This window comes from Acanthopagrus latus, chromosome 9 (assembly GCF_904848185.1).
Source record: "Acanthopagrus latus isolate v.2019 chromosome 9, fAcaLat1.1, whole genome shotgun sequence".
Classification (NCBI taxonomy): domain Eukaryota; kingdom Metazoa; phylum Chordata; class Actinopteri; order Spariformes; family Sparidae; genus Acanthopagrus; species Acanthopagrus latus.
In genome coordinates, this window is record NC_051047.1 from 247,380 (window position 1) to 268,474 (window position 21,095).

Below are 21,095 nucleotides of genomic sequence, written 5' to 3' on the forward strand. Positions count from 1 at the left end.
AAGTAAGAGATAGAAAGAGACTGATATAAATGAAATATTTACAAATATAAACAGTGTAATTATAATCAGTGTGTGCAGTGTATTGAAAATTGATCAGTTACTGCAACCCAAAATGAGAAATAGGTTATGTAGTAACAGAGTTACAGGGTTATGGAGTTTTTTGTTTTTTGTTTTTTTGCACGGTGATGTCTACTTGGAGCAGTGCTGATTGTAGAAACTGAGGCACAGTGTTTATATATCAATGTGCTTTCTTACACTTTGTGGGCTTTTTGTACTGAACAAACAGCTGCTAGCAGTGCGTAAAACATACTCAGATGAAAGTTAGAAGTTGGTTTGATGTTTCTATTTCCTCATGTCGTTGAGGTGGGGGTACAAAGATAGCAGACAACTCTTGAAGGCCATCGGTGTGCAGCAATGTCAGAGTACTGCAGTTAGTGTGATTGTGGCTGGAGTTTTGCAGTTTTCATCAAACTCTCTGAATATGTTATAATGTCTGTTAGCTGACTTTCATTGTAATGTTAGCAAGCACAAGCATATAAGTGTTAGGGCCTACTGAGAGTTGGACCCAGAAGCAGAGGCAGATAGGTGTGTAGCGATTGTGCTCAGGGATATCATTCTGGTTGTCTTTCCAGCTTTAAAAGAGATCCAGATTTCTGCAGCCACATTCACAGCCTTGATGTGAGGAAATTACTCAGAAGGATTACAATCACATCTGTGTCTCCAGTATTCGTCCAACTTCTTGCTTCTTGACTTCTTGGTTCTTGTTTGCAAATGCAGTTCGAGGGCCAGGAACACTGCAAGTGGAGGCTCAAAATTCAAGTTTGTGGAAGCATAAGTCATATTTAGCATGGCCATCTGACTCACAGAGAGCATCTCCTGAGCATTCTCTTTTTCGGGTGATGATTTTGGTCCTGCAAGGAGATGTGTCATGTGTCAATTAACCACTCCTGAATGGAGTGTTGTGATTCAAAATGTCTTTTCTGAGAATGGATGCTGCCATATGTAATGTATGTGCTTCCTCTTCTGGTGATTGAGATGCAACTGATATGATCTTCTAGCAGTCTTTGATTAAAAGATGAAAATTCGGTATCCCTTATAGCTGTATCCCGTTTACAAATCACATTGTAGTGGCGGTTGAACCCTGTGTAACAATTGCCACAATACTTGGCCTCAATAGCGACATGATCTCCCTTTGACAGGAGTGCCACAATACGATCTTCCCCCAGTGCAACTGCCTTGTCATGTATCTGATGGGATAGTTCTACCTTGTGGAAAGAATGGTCTGCTGCATTTTTTTCATCACCACAGGTGCACCAGTCTGGCAGGATCTTCTTGTGGCAGGAGGAAGTCCTTCAGAATATTTTTTTTTGCATTGTCAAGTGTTGCTGACTGGTAAAGCTTACAGCTGGTTTTGTGCCAGGCAGCACGATTCTGAGGCGTGGATTCTTCACCCGGAAGTTCTACATCTGGGTGGGGAGCATCACCAATTGCTCTGAACTGACGTGCAAGGCTGATACTTTCTGTGTATGCTCCCTCTCTACTACTGACAATTGTTAGCAAGAGGGCAAACAAGTTTTTCCTCTGTTTGTTTTTGGCACAGAATGCAGTTCTGTTGCAATTTTGTTGTCCCAGCCATCTCACAATACCTGTTAGATTTTCTCTTTCTCCCTTTTAGGGTTGGTTCAGCAGTAACAGTAAAAGAAGGAAGACTTACTTTGTATGTTCATTGCAACCTATGCAGTCACTTCAAAATAACAGAACCATTAGAACTTATCCAGTAAAGAGCCAAGTGGTTCAGTGAATTGTGATCACTGAGGGGCATCAATAAAAATGCACAATGGAATTACTGTATTCTTCAGGCATTTATTCATACATGGACTGAATGGACTTTGAAAATGAGGCACACAGATGAATGAACTTTATCTAAGTAGTTGAATAGAGAAAATAAGGAAATGAGGAATAGAAGATAAATAACTAAAGGGCATGAAATGTAAGATTGTAAAGTATTCTTGACATACATTAGGCCTACACCAAATTGCTGTATGTGACATTTGATAAATAATAAACACCTTCCCTTATTCACAATACTTAGGACATTCTCCAAAGTCACTATAGCTATTAGTATAATACATTTTAAAAGTAGCCACCTTAGAGTTTTGCCACACCATTATTTTCAAAACGTCCACATTTGAGCAACAGTTGATTCCCCACATAGTATTGACTTGCAATAGCAATAAAAATATTACATAGCAAATGTCAGAAAATTAAGACCTTTTTTAAAAAAATGTAGAAAATGTGCCAAAAAACTGTTATCGTTAAATCTGGTTTCTTGGCCATCGGACCAAAATTGTTCTATAGATCTTCAATTTAGAAGAGAAAACAAAACTTTTGCATCAATGCATCAATCCTAGCCACCCCACTAAGAGGTTTTAAGGAGGTAGTAATGAGTGATTGACTGCAGCTGTGCCTCATCAGCCCTGTCGACCAAGCCCTGCAGAGGGGGAGGAACAAAGATGTGGGGAAAAAAAAACTGGGCAAAAACACACCAAAACACAGAACCCTCACAGTACCCCAGGATGGGACAGAGGGCTGGTGGAAACTGGTCTCAGGAGGGAAACATGAAAGGATGGGTGTTCCTTTAGGGCAGGTGGAAGCCTCACCACAGTGGGATTTATTACCCTGTCAATTTCATAAGGGCCAATGTGTCTAGGTGCTAGTTTCGGGGATTCAGTCTGTCGGGGGAGGTCCCGAGAGGCTGACCAAACTGGAACTGGGCTGGAAACCATTAGAAACCATGAAGGGAGACATACCTGTGGCAGAGCAAACCAGGGAGTTGTGGGCGTTTTCCACCCTGGGAAGGTGGGTGGACCAGGAGGCCAGGTGGCGAGCGGTGACGCATTGAAGAGCTATCTCGATGTCCTGGTTGGTCCAGTCCATCTGGCCGTTAGTTTAGGGGTGATATTCCGAGGAGAGGCTCGCCGATGCCCCCAGAGCCCGGCAAAAACCTATGAAGAAAACTGGGGGCCTCGGTCCGAAACAATGTCCTGAGGGATGCCATGCAGCCGGAACACATGTTGGATAAACAGAGTGGCAGTCTCCAGGGCTGAGGGAAACTTGGACAGAGGAATGTATACGGGAGTGCACAGTCTTGGAGAATTGGTAAACAATAGTCAGTATAGTGGTGTTACCTTCTGATGGAGGCAGGCCCATTACGAAGTCCACAGCGATATGAGACCATGGCCATTGAGGAATGAGAAGGGGGAGAAGGAAGCCAGCAGGAGGGCGGTGAGAGGCCTTGCTGCATGCGCAGACGGAGCTAGCGGAGACGTATTCCCCTGCATCAGAAGACATAATGGGCAACCAGAGTCGCTGTTGTAAGAGGGCTAGGGTTCGATGGAAACCAGTGTGGCTTGTTCCCACTGGAGTACCGGAGACCTGGCAGGCGGAGGCACAAACAGCTGGTCGGGTGGACAGCCTTAAGTATCCAGATGGTCCTCTTGGGCCTCATGGACCAACCTTTCGATCTCCCACCTGGCAGCTCCAACCACACACAATGAAGGCAACATGGTCTCCCCATGTGGTTTCCCCTTCGGGAAAACTGGGGAGACAAGGGCTGGTATGTTAGGCTGAAGTTTAAATGCCCCAGGAACAAAGCCCACCAGGCTTGGCGAGAATTCATCCCGCAGGCAGACCGGAGGTAGGATAAGTTTTTATGGTCAGTCCAGGCAGTAAAAGGAAAGATGAAACCCTCCAACCAATGCCTCCACTCCTGGAGAGCCAGCACGAGCGCCAGGAGCTCACTGTTCCTAACATCAAAATTTCTCTCTGCCGGCATGAGAAAAAGGCACAGGGATGTAGCTTCCAATCAGAGGTGGAACGCTGAAAGAGAAGAGCTCCCACCCCAGTGTCCAAGGCATCGACCTCAAACAAACTGAACAGCGGGATCTGGTTGAGAAAGCACAGGGGCAGAGGAAAACAGGCACTTCAGTCTGCTAAAAGCAGTGTCTGATGCAGGGGACCATAAAAAGTCTTTATAGAGGTTAGTCTGGTTAATGGGGAAGCAACACTACTGTAGCTCCTGATGAGCCTACAGTAATATTTCATGCAGGACATTGTTAACAAGGGTCTGGAAAACAGCAGGTGCATTTGTTAGTCCAAAAGGCATTGCACAGTACTCAAAATGTCCAAGAGGAGTATTAAAAGCAGTCTTCCACTTGTCGCCCTCCCTAATACATACCAGATGGTATATATTTCTAAGGTCTAACTTAGTGAAGATGGTGGCTTCGTGAAGGGAGCTGAAGGCAGAGTCAGTGAGCGGTAGAGGGTACTTGTTACATATCATTATGTTGTTTAAACCCCTGTAGTCAATACAGGGGCGAAGAGTCTTGTCCACTTGGAAGAAGCCCGTCCCCACAGAAGAGGAGGAATGAATTAGTCCGGCTGCAATAGAGTCTGTAATGTAAGTCTCCATGGCTTCCCTTTCTGGTTTGGAGAGGTTATAAAATTTGCTAGATGGTAGGGGGGTGCCACGGAGTCATGCTGGTTACCGCAGAGAAGCAGTGAAGGCGGTGCAGTGCTGTGAATGACTGAACCTAGCAGCTTCCCATGAAGAGCAACCACATCCTTAGCTGTTGGTAAGGGCTCTGAGGAAAGGTTAAACTGCCCCTCCTGTGGCTGTTGATCCTACTCTTTTGGCAGGACTGGACACTGGGTGAGAAGGTGGCCAGTCTGACCCCAGGAACCCAGTTGCATGGGTTGCTCGGCGCTGGGGAGCTATGAGGCCGCCAATGGAGAGCCACTGGAGACAGGTGAACCAGGAGGTAGAGGAGAGGGTGCAGGTGGCCATGCAGACCAGGAATGATAAGGGGCAAAGAGCGAATAAGCCTGAATGCTTTCTCCCTGCCTCTCTCATGGAGGCGGTTATCTAGGCGAGTTTCCAGGGGGATTAGCTCATCTAGAGAAGATGTTTCGTCCCTAGCCGCTAGCTTGTTAAGCTCCTCACTCAAACCCTTGACAGATACCCACTGTAGAGCCCTCTCATCCCACCCAAAATCAGCCACGAGAATACAGAAGACTGCGGAGTACTGGGAGACTGTGCTGGATCCTTGTTGTAAAGAAAGGAGCCAGTTACTGGCCTCCTTGCCCTGTAAAGGTTGGTCGAAAGGGTGCTTATCTCAGCTGTAAACAAAATAAATGATCTACATGGAGGAGAATTGCTGTCAGACACAGCCAACGCACAGGTAGATCCCTTATCTGACAGCAAACTCATAATAAAAGCAATCTTTGACCTATCTGTCAAGTACATTAAAGGCTGTTGATCAAAAACTAAAGAACACTGATGGAGAAACTGGCCACAGCTCCCTAAAACTCCTGAGTACCTGGCAGGTGTGGGTATGAAGGGCTCACAGGGATTTTTGGGTGGAGGAACCAGAGTGTGGAGCTGGAGCTGGAAGGGTGAGGAGGTGTGTGGACACCTGGTCCAAACAGCCCTCGAGTTGAGTACCTCCTGAAGAAAGGCACTTAAGCATGTCCATAATTTGCTTAAGAGCCTCCTCATGTTGCCCAATAAGGACTCCCTGACTCACTAGAGCCTGTTGAAGTGCAAAGGTCTCTGCGGGGTCCATATCGGCCAGATAATTCTGTCATGGACTGCTTAGAGTTGGACCCCAAAGCAGGGACAGACAGGCGTGTAGGTGCAAAAATGATTATTCAAACAAAAGCTTCACAGGTTAAAAAAAAGCAGCAAGCATCCGATGAGGCAGGCTGGGAAACTAAGCAGCAAGAAAACACTCAGGCACGGCTCTATGTCAGAGCTTGTTCCAGCGGACCAGCCAGATCAGAATAACATTAAAACTTGACTTTAATACAGTGTGGTTCTATGTGGAAAAAAAATAGAAAAGAAACTGACTATACAGTGGATATACAAACATTGCACAGCCCTGTTAAAATGTGCACACCCTCTTATAACTGGGGATGTGGCTCTGTTCAGAATAAACTGATTGCATTCAAACTCAGTACAGTCAGTACACACCTGCCATCATTTAAAGTGCCTCTGTTAAACCCTAAATAAAGTTCAGCTGCTCTAATAGGCCTTTCCTGACATTTTCACAGTCGCATCTTACAGCAAAAGCCCTGGTCCACAGAGAGCTCCCAAAGCACCAGAGGGACCTCATTGTCAAAAGGTTCATTCAGGAGAAGAGTACAGAAGAATTTACAAGGCATTAGATATACCATGGAACACAGTGAAGACAGTCATCATCAAGTGGAGAAAATATGGTGCAACAGTGACATTACCAAGACTGGACATCCAGAATAAAACTGGTCAGGGAGGCTGCCAAGAGGTCTAGAGCAACATTAAGAGAGCTGCAGGAATGTATGGCTGTGTAGTACATGTGACAACAATCTCCTGTATTCTTCATATGTCTGGGCTATGGGTTAGGGTGGCAAGATCGAAGCCTTTTCTTACAGAGAAAAACATCCAGGCCATCCAAAACACACATTTTGCATTCTCATTTGAAGTCTCCCAAAAAAACATGCAGGAAAATGTGTTCTGGTCTAATGAGACCATTATATGCAAAAGGTTTGGCGTTTGGTGCAAAAACAAACTGCACATCACCAAAAGAGCACCATATCAACGGTGAAGCATAGTGGTGGAAGCATCTTCATTTTTCAGCATGATAACGACCCAAAGCATACATCCAAATCAACAAAAGAATGGCCCAGCCAGAGCCCAGACCTCAAGTAAAATTATGAAAGCCTTATGCTTTGTGTGTTAACTTGTCGGAGTGAACATCTGGAGCAGCATATCTCTGGCCAGAAGAGTTTCCTCATTAGTATGTGGAAATGCACATCACTCTTCTTGACCCTCCCCATTAATCCATCTTCCACTCTCTTCACACAGTTACAGAAATTTGAAACTGAAACTAATGACACCGATCAGATGATTGTCAACTTTTCCAAGCACCCCTCCTCCTCAGTGGCATTGTGCACAATCATTGGCTGAACAAAGACAGGTGTGTCCAGTCATGACAGTGCATCTATGTGATTTGAAAGTTGCCAAGGTTTGCTCACCAGCAGCTGCTTCTTCTGCTTCTGGATTCTTGTTCTGAATGCATGCCAAAAGGCAACGACTTAATGGCAAAAGGGGGAAATGCATAAAGGAGATCTCCAGGCCACCAAATCCCACTGTAATGTTGTCTTACAAAGTCATTCTCTCATGACACAAACAAAAAAGCCTTTGCTTTCCAAAACCTCCCCTGACACATCTGAAAGTGGGTGGGCCATAGTTTCCACCCGGATCTCCTGGCTATTTCCAATAATTTCGATGTGTACACCCTGCCTTGGTAGTTGATACACACCGCCACTGTCATATTGTCTGCCCTTACTATGATAAATATTTTTCTACTGCAGAGCAAAGTGCTTTAGCAATTTCAGCGCTATGGACAGATTTTCCTTGCGTAAAGGACTCCTAATGGGACAACCACATGACTTGTCATACTCAGTAGAAGCCTCATTCATAGTGCCGCCAGTCTATCACCAGATATGCATTTGCAGAAAGTTTACACCATCCATCAGACTTAATGTTGTCAAATGCTGCATGACTTCTGTTTGGATAGCAGCTTTCTTTCAGAGGGGGCCTTAAGGACTAGGTTGTCTGGAACAAGCTAGAGCCAGAGAATAGCCAAATGGTAGCCAAATGGTAGTACTGGACTTGTAAACCTCAGAAGGGGAACTTTCTGTGCCTGGGAATAAGAGGTTGTGGAAATATGAATCTCTTAGGTTAATGAAAGTGAACCAATAGCATTTCTGATTGCCCACATGTGAAAAGGTCACTTTATAAAGTATCTGTTGAACAAATACAGGTCCAAAAACAGCCTCAGCCCACCTATTTTCATTGGTGTTAGTAAAAAATGGAAATAAAACCCCTTACTTACTTACTTCTCTTGGATTGACCTGGGATAGTGCTTTCTTCCCAAGAAGATAAGTCATTTCTGCCACCAGGGCTGTGCAGGGGCCACTCCTGGGGATGTTCTATGACTGTGGTGGCAGCAGCTAATTTCTATGGAGTAGTCTGCTTGAGCAGCAGCATCTCAGCAGCAGGGTAAGAAGAGACTGGATAAACTTATCAAGAAGGGCAGCTCCATTCTGGGATGCCCTCTTTTTCCAAAAGCTTACATTGTGAAAGACACGTTTGTAAAATGGTAATAAAAGCCTCACACCCTCCGTGAAATGACTTGTTTTACTGTAGGAGTTTGGGCAGACCAGTACAATAAAATTTGGAAAGTCTAGAGAAGCCATCTGATTACATTTTATCCCCATCCAAGTTAGCTAGCCACTAAACCGGAAGTTAACCGACTAAGTCAACGTAAGTCTTGAGTGCACATGCTCTATGCCACCCCAGCTGGATAAGCCACTGCTACAATTAGAATCTGATTCTGTGGGAAACACTGAGCATCCATTGTGACATACCTCTCCTTCAATTGTGTAAAGGAGAGGTAGGTCCTTCCTGCTGCTGTCATACTGTACAACCAGCACTGCTCCCAATAGACTTCACATGTGCATTATGTCAAAAAAGAACCCATTTCTCAGTTTGTTTGTTTTTTGCACTAACTGGAAAATTTTTCATAACCGTATGTATTATTTGTTTAGCAACACACTGCCACACTGTCAGGCCTGGATAAAGGAGGACTCAGATGCAGTCAGTGAACGGTTTAGACAGGCTTTTATTCTGAAATTCAGTTGTATCTTCTTCAGACAACCAAACCGGCTATGAAAACTAATCTCGTCTGCTCAGATGAGGAAAAACCAAGGAGAACAAGACACAAAATAATAAACAGAAAATCAAAGCACTCCAAAAGGGAGGAAACAAGAAAACTTTGAAACATAAACTAGCAAGCAAGAAAACAACAAGCTGACCAAAAACTTTAAAAAATAATAATCACCCTTCTTCAGAGGCATACAATCGAAACAGAAATCAAGCATGGCAATACTTAACAAGGACTTGGCAAGACTGTGGAAAACAAGGCTGGAGGTATACGACGAGATGAAATACTCTGGCGATGAGACAGGGGAAGACACAGACTATAATACACACATGAAAGAAGAGAGAACAGGTGGAAACAATCAGGGATTAGGGGAGACGTCAGACCGGTGACACAAGAGGAAGGGACAGTGATCTGAAACGAAAGGAGAGTTACTTTTCAAAATAAAACATGAAATTCACAAGACAAAAAAAACAAGACAGGACACCCCTCACTGCAGTGTGACACTGCTTACAATTACACTGTTCTCAGTGTAAAAAATATGTGTATACAATTGAGTTTATTTCTATGTATTACTTGTTTCATTATATTGTTTATTTTAGACTGTTATTATTGTTTATTACAATATTGCCATCCTTTGGCTGCTGTAATGAAGAAATTTCCCGGTTTGTGGGACAAATAAAGGAAATTCTGATTCTGATGACGTCTTCCATTCCACCACTCCAAGAAACTGGGTGATTACATGGCAGTGGCTTGCACTTCTGAAGGTTACCTTGACCAAAGGATTGTAGCTAATCTTTTTTCTTTCGCCACATTAAGTTTTCCTAAACTGGAAAATTATGTCTCCCTGAAGGGAGTCTGAGAGGTGCTGAGCAGGTACAGATTTTTCTGCCAGCATTCCCATAGGTCTGATGCCACCATGATGATGCCTGGCACATCCCGGAAACATCCTTTGGAGGCCATTGTATTGCTGGCAGACTGCTGTGAGGGAGACAAGCACTGTGGTGGAGCCTCTGGTCGTGGTGGAGATTGGGGTATTTGAAGATGCAGAACTCCATCTCGCAGTGGTAGAGGAGCCAAGAGACTGGCTGAGATGGAGGGTGCAGAGCTGTCAAACTCATGCCTGGTCCCCTTCTGAGTTCCATGACGATTAGCCCAGCTTCTTGTAAGGCCTTTCTCTACACACAGCGTTGTGAGGGCTGGCCACAAGCTTAGGTCATGCAGTTGTTATATACTGCCTGAGCAGACCTGAGGGGGGCCCTTGCAGGGCACAAGGGTCTCAGAGAAAATCCTCACGGCCGCACAAGCCTGCAGTTCCTTTAGTAGAAGTATTGTACAAACATGTACAGTATCAGTTTGTAATCTAACTTTTAGCAAAGAATGACCAGATTTCCCTTTCTGACATTTTTCCATTAAAAATCTGCCGGCCTGGCTCTACTTGGTTTGAGTCGGCGTGGCAGCCAGGTGGGCCACGACTTGGCTCTATTCAGGAGCAGCTCTGTCAGACTGAGGCTCAGTTGAGCGCAGCGCAGTAAAACTGGTAATCGAAAAGCAAGTCAGCATGACTTTAGCACCAGAAGTGTGCTAATGGAAAAATGGTATAACTATTGTTTTAAATCTACAACTGTATGCATCAACAGATGGAGTATTTTTTAGGCACCGGTGTAATTGTGACAGTCTTGAGGCATGATGGCACCACACCATGGATCAGCGAGGTGATGAAGATGTCTATGAGAGCCCCTGTCAGCTGGTCAGCACATTCCTTGAGCACCCATCCTTGTATGTTGTTGGGGCCCACTGCTTTCCGGGTGTTCACTCTCCTCAGGGTTCAGCTGTGTCCAGACTGAGTGGCTGCTCGTCCGGGTGAGGAACATATTTCCTTGCAGTAGTGGTGTTGAGTGCCTCACACCTCCCAAAGTGGTTATTTATCTTTTTGATATTGTTGTCGTAGGGGGGAGGAGTAGGTTTATAGTCTGTGATGACTTGGATACCCTGCCACATTTATCTGGTGTTAGTGGGGTCATGGATGAAGTCTTGTACTTTCTGAGCATGAACACGCTTTGCAGTTCTTATGGCATGGTTCAGGTAGGCTCTAGCTGTTCTCAGTGCCACCATGTCACCATATTTAAAAGCGCCATGTTGTGCTTTCAGAATTGGATTTACCTCACTGCTGATCCAGGGTTTCTCATTGGCCCGTGTGGTGATGTTTTTCATCACACTAACGTCCTCCATACACTTTTAAATGTATGCAGACACTCTAAAGTCTCAAGTACAAAGATTCATAACGAAAATAAAGACAAATAAATACCTCGTTGGCTGCATGCTATGAAAGGAAATCTGTAGGTCTTCTATCTTCAGTCTTCACTGTAATTTTTAATATTTAACCGTATAGTTTATTCTATGTTCTTTTGATATCAACTTGACTGTCACATCTTAGCTGTTCACACGAAGTGACCATGTTCGCATCTCTCTGCCGTTAGACAAACGCTACAGGCAGCCTAGCAGCAACGTAGGTGTCAAAATAAAAGTACCCTTGACTCTCAAAATAAAAGCATGTAAAAATTACAAAATCTAATAATTCTCAAAATTAGTTTCTTATACAAAATGAAAAGAAATCTCACATGAATATGAAAATAAAAATAGCAACAGTTACACTCAGCATACTCTTCCATGCGTGTGATGATTGTCAGTAACAGCTGCCTTGAACATGTCCCAGTCAGTACACTCAAAGCAGTCCTGTAATGCTTCCATGGCTCCTGCAGGCCAAACGCTCACCTGCTTCACTGTGGGCCTTTTCCTGATCAGCATGGGCTTGTATGCCGGAATTAGCATCACAAAGAGATGGTCTGAGGAGCCGAGGTGGGGGAGGGGTGCATCTCTGAATGCCTTTTTGATGTTACTGTAGGCCAGGTCTAGTGTGCTCTCCCCCCGATTGCAGTATCTACATACTGATGGAAGTGAGGAAACACAGTTTTCATGTTGGCTTGATTGGTGTTAGAACATGGAGGAATGTACACTCCCGGGGTAGATAGAAAGGTCTACATTTGACAGTCAGTAGTTCAACATCAGGGGAGCAGTAACTGGAGACCAGCTTCCCATTGTTGCACCAGTTGTTGATGTACATTGCCGCCATGGGATTTATCAGTGAGAGAGCTAAAATTTTAGTTTTATGTATATTTTAGATTATAATTTAACTCTAAAGAAGTTAAATTAAAGAACTTTAATTTTCTACTACTCTGTGCTGTCTATCTGAACTGAGTAGCTGACCATTGATCTCCATCTCTTCTGCTGCTTGCTGACTGTTTTCAGCCTCTAAACTGATGTTACTAACTTGCAGGCTTGCTGCAACTTCAATGCTTTAGTGACCATGCTTCTGCAAGTCAAAATTCTAGTAACTTCTATGATAATTTGCTGACAGGCTCCGCTGTTGGCTGACTGCATTGGCTCTCCCATCATCCAATTCACTGCTCATTATAGGCTGCTCACTGGGAGAGAATAGAGGTCCCTGTCAGGGCTTTTAAAAGATTTTGTAATCCTCTCAGTAAGCATCCCTGCTTTTTGCCGTGATTATCCCTGCCTGCCCCCATATCACCACACTCCAACAGCTCATACTCTTGTCTGTGACCTTTGACCTCAGTGTCCTTTGTTTAACCTTCTGCCTTTTCTTTCTCTTTTACTTTCTGGCTTGACCATGTCTTTCTTCCCCTTCTCCTCCTCCTTTTTTTCCCTCATACCTTTGGTCCATCACCTGTGTCGTCATTTCTCTGTATCCCTCTTCGTTCCCCTAATTGTTCTTTGTCCTCGTCTTTCTTTCTTCTCTTTTTTCTGCTCTCTGCGCTTTCTTTCTATTATCCCTCTGTCATCCCTACCCCTCTTTTCCCCCTGGCTTTTTTCTTATTCTTCTAATTTCCTTTCCCTTGTCCTCCCTGTTTTCCTTTCTTCCTGCCCTCATTCTTACCTTCCTACATCCTACACTTTTTCAAAACTCCCCGCATTTCTTAATTTTTTTGCTGTCTTCAATCTGGGGGCACCAGTCTTCCCTCTGTTCACCCTACGATATCATCCAGTGCCGCCTGCAGCCGGTCCGTGCCACAGTTCAGATGCTGGTTGCCTTGGATACAACGTCTCTGGACAGGAAACAGGAAGAGGCAATCTCAGCTACAAACCCTGCCCCCTATGCGGGGTCAGGGACTCCCTTATTGGTTTCTGTTACGACTCAAACTCCGCCTCCCGCATGGCAAATCTGGGAACTTATTGGCTCAAGCCTGCTTCACATCCTCTGCCTAGTGTTACTATTTATGGCCTATAGTTGGAGTGAGTTAAGGTAACTGTGATGTAATAGCCTCCTTTCTCTCACCTGCCACCTCTGCCCTCTTTCTGCCTTGCAACTCCTCCTTATTTTTTCTTCACTTATGTCACATGGGGAAAATGATGCTTCAGAGATACTTCAGGGTTTTACCTCATAAACATCCTAACATATCTTCACCATACAACTTCTGAAGAAGAAATGCCCCGTCCCTTCTGGAGGCATTTCAGAAGTCATACAGAGTAGATAAGTTGGGTTTTAGTGTGTTTCTGCGTGCATCACCCATTGACTTCCACTACAGCCAACACCACTTTGAATCAAGTCAAATCACATCAATTTTATTTACACAGTTGAATCATATTGCCTCAATGGGCTTTACAATCTGTACAGTGAATGATATCCACTGTCCTTAGATCTTCAGTTCGAGCGAGGAAAAAACTTTCCTGAGCACGGGCTTCCTTCAGGGACAGTCACACCAAGCCAAGGATGTGGTTAAAAAACCTTTATTGGTTAAGGCATATCAGATTAAAAATCACGAAAGGAAATAACCCACACCTAGACCCAGAAAATAACAGCCTCAAAATCATTATGATGATATAGTGACTTGTAATAACAAGTTTTCAAGATATATGATTGTTATGATGTTATGGGTTTAGTTTTAGTTAGCACCTACATTGCATCTGAAAAATTGTTGAAGACCCTGGGATTATACGTGTAAGCATGGCTTTGGTGATTTTGATTGGATTTTGTTGTTAGATGCTATAGTTGACCAGCTTTTGTTTCAGCTACTTTTACATTTTATTGTCTTAGTTTCAGGCATTCTTGAAATTAATAACTAACTCAGCTGTGTATTTGCCACCTTAATATGTAAAAGACTTTCACTTTTTTCACCAAGATGGCCATGCAGTGTTAAATAAAATGTCTTTTGAACCCATAAAGGCCAAAATCTATGATTACCTGCATGTCTTAATGACAACACATGGATGGCCATCCAAACAAATGCTGTGGTTAGCAAGCAAACCAGCTTCCTCAACAAAGTCAGTCAAATGGATCGATGATCTTCAGATCCAGTGTGGCTGCCAAATGGTACTGGTGAAGTTTTTTTAGTGATGATTGCAAGAAGAAAATCTGTGAGGACAAGATGATTCCTTGCACCTCAGCTTTAATGACTTGGTGTATTTTTTTGGTTACTGACATATTTTCAGAATGACTGACCTGAGCATGATTCCTAAATGGGGATATTCAGTGACGTCACCAATATAGAGCTGCGTTTCTTTTCAAATATGTGAATATAAAGCGGTCAGGAGCATTCAAGACATATTGAAATAGTTATTGACAATTGTTGGTCTTGATTTGACAGAATTGTTATATTAAAGAGTCAGTTGAGCAGAATATTTTGGAACTTAAAAAGTAATTTGGATTGGATTTGTTTATGGAGAAATTGTTTTTGTCCTGCTATGACACCTAAATGAGATGAATTTTAATTTAGATTAAGTAACTCTGTTGTGTCCTGAGAGTGTTACTGTTTTTGAAAACATTTGAAGGGCTTCAGACACTCAATGACTTTACCAAGTTAAATTTATACTCTACTAGGAATGTGGATATTTGCTATGCCCACAGCAACTTTAAAAACATAATTTTTCCTGGCCTTGTTGCATTAATTAAATGTTGCATGAATTCACAAAAGTATACTAATGCTAAAATAATACCACTGTTTGTTGTACTTGGCTTTCAATAACTGATGTTAAGTAACTGAATTTATGAGCTATAGAACACTGAATATTTGACACTGTAACTGAGTTACTCCATCAGAATGATAAAATATTGATTTCTGTTACTATATGATGATTTGGGTTATTCTGCAATTTCTTTGTGTTGATGTGAATGAAATTCCTGTGTGAGTGGGAATATTTTTATGATATGTGTATGACATTTGTCAGTGTATAAATGCAGTGTCGGATGTGTCAGACTCATTGTTTAAAATAGAGGTATAACGGCTTAAAGCAGACTTTGAGTGAAAACTTGAGGACCTCACCAGACCTTAACTAGGTCAAAAAGAAATTGATGTACATTGGATAGATGATGGGGATGATGATGACAAGATACCGCTGTCATATTTGCCCATAAAATATAAAGCTACAGCCACCAAACAGTTAGCATCCTGCCAAATAAACATTATCAAAGCAAAAGGAGAGAAAAAAAGAACACAACAGAAAAAAAGCTGCCGTTATGCTTTTTCTGCAAGACAAGACACTCAAACAACTGGACAGTATATGATAAAGCAATTCATTCCTCCAACCACTTACTTGTCCCGGACAAGTTATAAAATGAATTGTGTTTGCTCTAAAGCTAGTAACTAGCTCTAGCTCTAAAGCTAGTAGCAAAAACATTATCCCAGCTAACATTAGACTAAAAGCCAGGCTCACTCATTGATTATTTTCTTACCACAAACTGAAAACTTCTTTCACCCTAACCCTGATGCTGATCAATGTTAGCAATGTGTTACAAAACATGTAATGTATTAATTCAAGCAGTAACAGAGTAATATAATGTATTGCTAATAATATTTAAGTAATATATGAATACAGATCTGTCTTGTAATGCACTACTATCTGCGTTACCAACCGAGGGCTACTGTGACTTAATTTCGGATTAGCATTACAGTCGGCTTTTTTGTTAACTTAGTGGTCCATCATCCGACAGGTTCTCCAGCACCACGAGGTGCCTTGCATACTGCTCTGAATACAAGGGATCTTATCTGTATTTATCTGTATTTACAATGTACAATGTGCTGCCACCTAGCCTATTCAGCTACCAAGTGCAGCCTCCCATTACCACTGTGACGTCACCTTGGTAACACAGTGGTAAGCATATTATATTAAAGAGAGACATTTACATTTACATTTAGGGCATTTAGCAGACACTTGTGTCCAAATTACAGTAATTCCTACAGACATCTGTATTCATTTTTTTTACTTAACACAAGCAAAAACAAGCAAACAAAATTATGGAATTTCATTAAAATTCTGCTATACTGGCGAGCTGACCTGTCATTTTTTATTCTAACGGTTGGTTTAACAAGCAACCGGTGGCAGAGCTGATACAGTGGATTGTGAGTTGTAGTTGCCTTGATACTTACAGAAACCACTCTCACTGTTGCAGCTGCAGTGTCTCTGGGCTTGTAGGCAGCCTGGCAGTAGCTCCTTGTCCACACCTCACAAGCCCAGAGACACTCCTGAATCCAAGAACGGCTGACGTGACACTGACACTGACCCAGGGGGCGAAGACGTCAGTGTGTCAACCAGCAAAACCACAGCTTGTAGACTGCCATTTCAAACTGCAAAGTAGCAGACATGTCCAGAGCTACTGTGTGTTTCAACAGATTTACAGGCAGAGCAGGGCTTACCTGCATGGCAGTGGGATCCATAATAATGGCTTACTCCATGCTGTGATTGTTGTCAGTCACATGGCTCTGGTGCAAATGAATTAGACATCTGTTAAATGACTGGCTGTTTGCATTCACTCGTAGCACCTAGGGATTTAACTGCCTGTTTGAAGAAGAAGCATATGTAGGATTTGTCTGCTTAAATGATCCACTGTTTGCATGTTGTAATGTGGATGAATCCAATAAAAAACCCTAACCCTAGCCGCGGTAGTAACAGGTTTTTATTACGGCATGGTAACACCTGTAAAACACACCCTATTTCTTGGCTGCCAGGATTCACAATGACAACAGGTAGTTGTAGTTGATGGGTCAAATTGTTTTGTTTTTTTTTATCGACCAGGCCTAATATATACCAAGTATCAGTTTCTTTTAATATTTAATTCCCCAGTGAGCATTTAAAAAACATTCACAACTCACTAACAAGTAAACATTTTTCACCGTACCCTGACTTTACTTGACATTTATGTTTTGACAATGTCTCAGTGGGATTCATAATCCTACATATGCTTCCTCTTCATCCAGGCAGTTAAATCCCTAGGTGCTACAAAGTGAATGCAAACAGCCAATCATTTAACAGGTGTCTAATTGGTCCTGGTCCTGGCCCCTTTCCTGTTCACCCTGTACACCGCAGACTTCTACCACCAATCACCTCACTGCCATCTACAGAGGTTCTCTGATGACTCTGCTATGGTCGGCCTCATTCGGGATGGGGACGACAGAGCCTACTTATTCAGGACTTTTTGGACTGGTGCAAGCGGAACCACCTCCAGCTCAACACCGGGAAAACCTAAAGAGCTCGTGGTGGATTTCCGCAAACACAAACAACCCTGCACACAGGTGAACGTCCTGGGAACAGACATTGAGATGGTGACATCTTAAAAAAATAACAACCCGACACAAGTCATCACAGCTTAAAGTACTTAAGTTTTTTTTATCCAGTCTCTTTATTAAAAAGTGGATTAGTTTCAAAAGCGTAACCACACCCCAATAAGATTAATACATTAATCACTAAGATTAATTAATACATTAATCTTAGTGTCCTGTGAGTGAGAAAAGCCGCTACTTCACAAATAAAGAATGTGCAAAATTAAGAACTGTCAAAAGAAAGCTGTCATGGTTTCAAAGGATGAGTAGCAGTTTCTAAACTACTTCTCAGGATGGTAGGCCAAAAGCTTGACGTAGGCTAAAAAATACCAGCAAGTGCTAGTAGTCTCACAATTCAGTGATTCTAGTATAAATACACCTGTGCCTGAAGGTCCAATCAGTATTATTCAGTATTCCTGGCTATAATTACACCATGAAAACAAAAGAACACTTCAAACATCTCAGTCAACAGGTTATGAACAGAGCTCAGTCAAATCCAACATTAAAGGGATGGGTCATGTTTTTTGTTTTTTTTTTGGGGGGGGGGGAGAAAATGTAGTGCCAAAAGAAAGGGCGGTCTGACAGCGATGTAAAGTGGTGTGAATTTTCTCTATAAAATGTACACTTGAACTGTTATAGATTTTTTTTTTAGGTGAGCCTTGTTTTAGGTGCTTAAATTTCGCTTTTTCTCTGGACCCCGTTCACTGCAGTACAAAGCTGAGCATCTGGGCTGGAGGAGCTCTCTACTTCTCCAAACTGAGACTGTGCTGATCGGTGATTATGGTAGGGAACAGATTTTTTTTTTTAATTCCGAATATGCAAATAGAACTTGGCTTCCTGATTGCAGTTTAACAAATTATTTGCACAACATCATATGGAAATGAAGATTTTGAGGAAGCAAAATAATATGATAAAAAGTAAAAAAAAATGACATATGCGAAAAGGAGTGAGAAGAAGCATAGCTTGTTAGCTCTCACCCCTTTGTCTAAATGAAATTAATACATATATATATACATACATACATACATACATACATACATACATACATACATACATACATACCTACATACATACACTATATTACCAAAAGTATTCGCTCACCCATTCAAATGATCAGAATCAGGTGTTCTAATCACTTGGCCTGGCCCCAGGTGTATAAATTCAAGCACTCAGGCATGCAGACTGTGAAACAAGACATTTGTGAAAGAATGGGCCGCTCTCAGGAGCTCAGTGAATTCCAGCGTGGAACTGTCATAGGATGCCACTTGTGCAACAAATCCAGTCGTGAAATTTCCTCGCTCCTAAATATTCCACAGTCAACTGTCAGCTCTATTATAACAAAATGGAAGCGTTTGGGAACAACAGCAACTCAGCCACGAAGTGGTAGGCCACGTAAAGTGACGGAGAGGGGTCAGCGGATGCTGAAGCGCATAGTGCAAAGAGGTCGCCGACTTTCTGCACAGTCAATTGCTAGAGAGCTACAAACTTCATGTGACCTTCAGATTAGCCCAAGTACAGTACGCAGAGAGCTTCATGGAATGGGTTTCCATGGCCGAGCAGCTGCAGCCAAGCCACACATCACCAAGTGCAATGCAAGGCGTCGGATGCAATGGTGTAAAGCACGCCGTCACTGGCCTCTAGAGCAGTGGAGACGCGTTCTCTGGAGTGATGAATCACGCTTTTCCATCTGGCAATCTGATGGACGAGTCTGGGTTTGGAGGTTGCCAGGAGAACGGTACATTTCAGATTGCATTGTGCCAACTGTGAAATTTGGTGGAGGAGGAATTATGGTATGGGGTTGTTTTTCAGGAGCTGGGCTTGGCCCCTTAGTTCCAGTGAAAGGAACATTGAATGCTTCAGGATACCAAAACATTTTGGACAATTCCATGCTCCCAACCTTGTGGGAACAGTTTGGAGCGGGCCCCTTCCTCTTCCAACATGACTGTGCACCAGTGCACAAAGCAAGGTCCATAAAGACGTGGATGACAGAGTCTGGTGTGGATGAACTTGACTGGCCTGCACAGAGTCCTGACCTGAACCCGATAGAACACCTTTGGGATGAATTAGAGCGGAGACTGAGAGCCAGGCCTTCTCGACCAACATCAGTGTGTGACCTCACCAATGCGCTTTTGGAAGAATGGTCAAAAATTCCTATAAACACTCTCCTCAACCTTGTGGACAGTCTTCCCAGAAGAGTTGAAGCTGTAATAGCTGCAAAAGGTGGACCGACATCATATTGAATTCTATGAGTTAGGAATGGGATGGCACTTCAGTTCATAGAATGAGTAAAGGCAGGTGAGCGAATACTTTTGGTAATATAGTGTATATACATACATATACATACCCATACAAATATCTACATACACACATATACACCCACACACATACACACACACACACAAAAAAACACACACACATCCACATTCTTTACCTTTCATCACCATGCCACATCAATTAATAAATGATAATCACCAATACTCATTAATGACCATTACCCATTATACCTAAATAACATGTGTTTATACATTTTCTTGAACTGGTTGATATTTGGACTTTGCTTGAGTTCCTCACTTAGGTTGTTCCATAGCTTGACACCAGCAATAGATATACAGAAACTTTTCAAGGTTGTTCGTCTGTTTATTCTTTTGAAGTTATGTTCCCCTCTTAATTGATAACCTCCCTCCCGATTTCTAAATAAATTTTGGATATTTTCTGGTAATTGTCTGTTTTTTGCCTTATACATGATAATTGCTGTTTGGTAAGACACAATGTCAGTGAATTTCAGTAGTTTTGATTGTATAAAAAGTGGATTTGTATGTTCCAAGTAGCTGACCTTATGAATAGTCCTTATTGCTCTTTTCTGCAGGATAGTAAGTGACCGTAATGAAGTTTTGTAAGTGTTTCCCCAGACCTCAGCGCAGTAATGCATATATGGCAAGACCAGTGTGCGAAGAGAATTATGATCCAGTAATTGTTTTGCTTTGTGTATGACTGCAATGCTTCTTGAAACTTTGGACTGAACATGTTTGATGTGTGGTTTCCAACTCAGTCTGTCATATATTATAACCCCAAGAAATCTGTTTTCATGCACCCTCTCAATTTCAACCCCATCTAATTCTATTCGCACTTTTGTGTTCCTTGTGCATTTGCCAAACAACATGAACTTAGTCTTACTTACATTTAATGATAATTTATTCCAGTCAAACCATGTCTTTAGTTTTTTCATTTCCTCGTTTATAACTGTTTCCACTTGTTTAATGTTTTCTCCTGAGCCCAAAATATTTGTGTCATCCGCGAAATTGACCAATGTTAACCACCTAGATACTTTACACATATCATTGATATACAGGATAAACAATTTGGGGCCCAACACTGACCCCTGGGGCACCCCACAAGCAATGTCCAAATATCCAGAGCAGTGATTACCCAACTTTACAAACTGTTGCCTTCCTTTCAAATAACTCTTTATCCAGTCTAACACCAGTCCCCTTATCCCATATTTTTCCAGTTTGTTGAATAGTATGTTATGATTAATTGTATCAAACGCTTTTTTAAGATCGATGAATACTCCTATTGCATGTTTCTTGTTGTCTATTATTGTCTGTGATGTTGATCTGTTAACCCTAAACCCATACTGACTCTCTGAAAATAATTTGTATTTTTCCAAAAATGCATCCATTCTATTGTTAAAAAGCTTTTCCAATATTTTTGAGAGCTG

At 42.4% G+C, this 21,095-nt stretch overlaps 1 protein-coding gene across 5 annotated transcripts in view; it reads left to right on the forward strand.

Annotated features, from left to right (window-relative positions):
• lrch1 (leucine-rich repeats and calponin homology (CH) domain containing 1) overlaps positions 1-21,095 on the forward strand; it is a 251,315-nt gene that overhangs the window by 216,058 nt on the left and 14,162 nt on the right. For 3 of the 5 annotated variants that reach the window (XM_037109401.1, XM_037109400.1, XM_037109403.1), the window contains one exon: positions 12,797-15,518. The exons of 1 other annotated variant lie outside the window; for it this stretch is intronic. In XM_037109401.1, the coding sequence (XP_036965296.1) occupies positions 12,797-13,090 (294 nt within the window). In that variant the 3' untranslated portion in view covers positions 13,091-15,518. Of the gene's footprint in view, positions 1-12,796; positions 15,519-17,144; positions 17,600-21,095 lie in introns of those variants that run through there. One more of the 5 variants, XM_037109402.1, reaches the window with a different exon arrangement.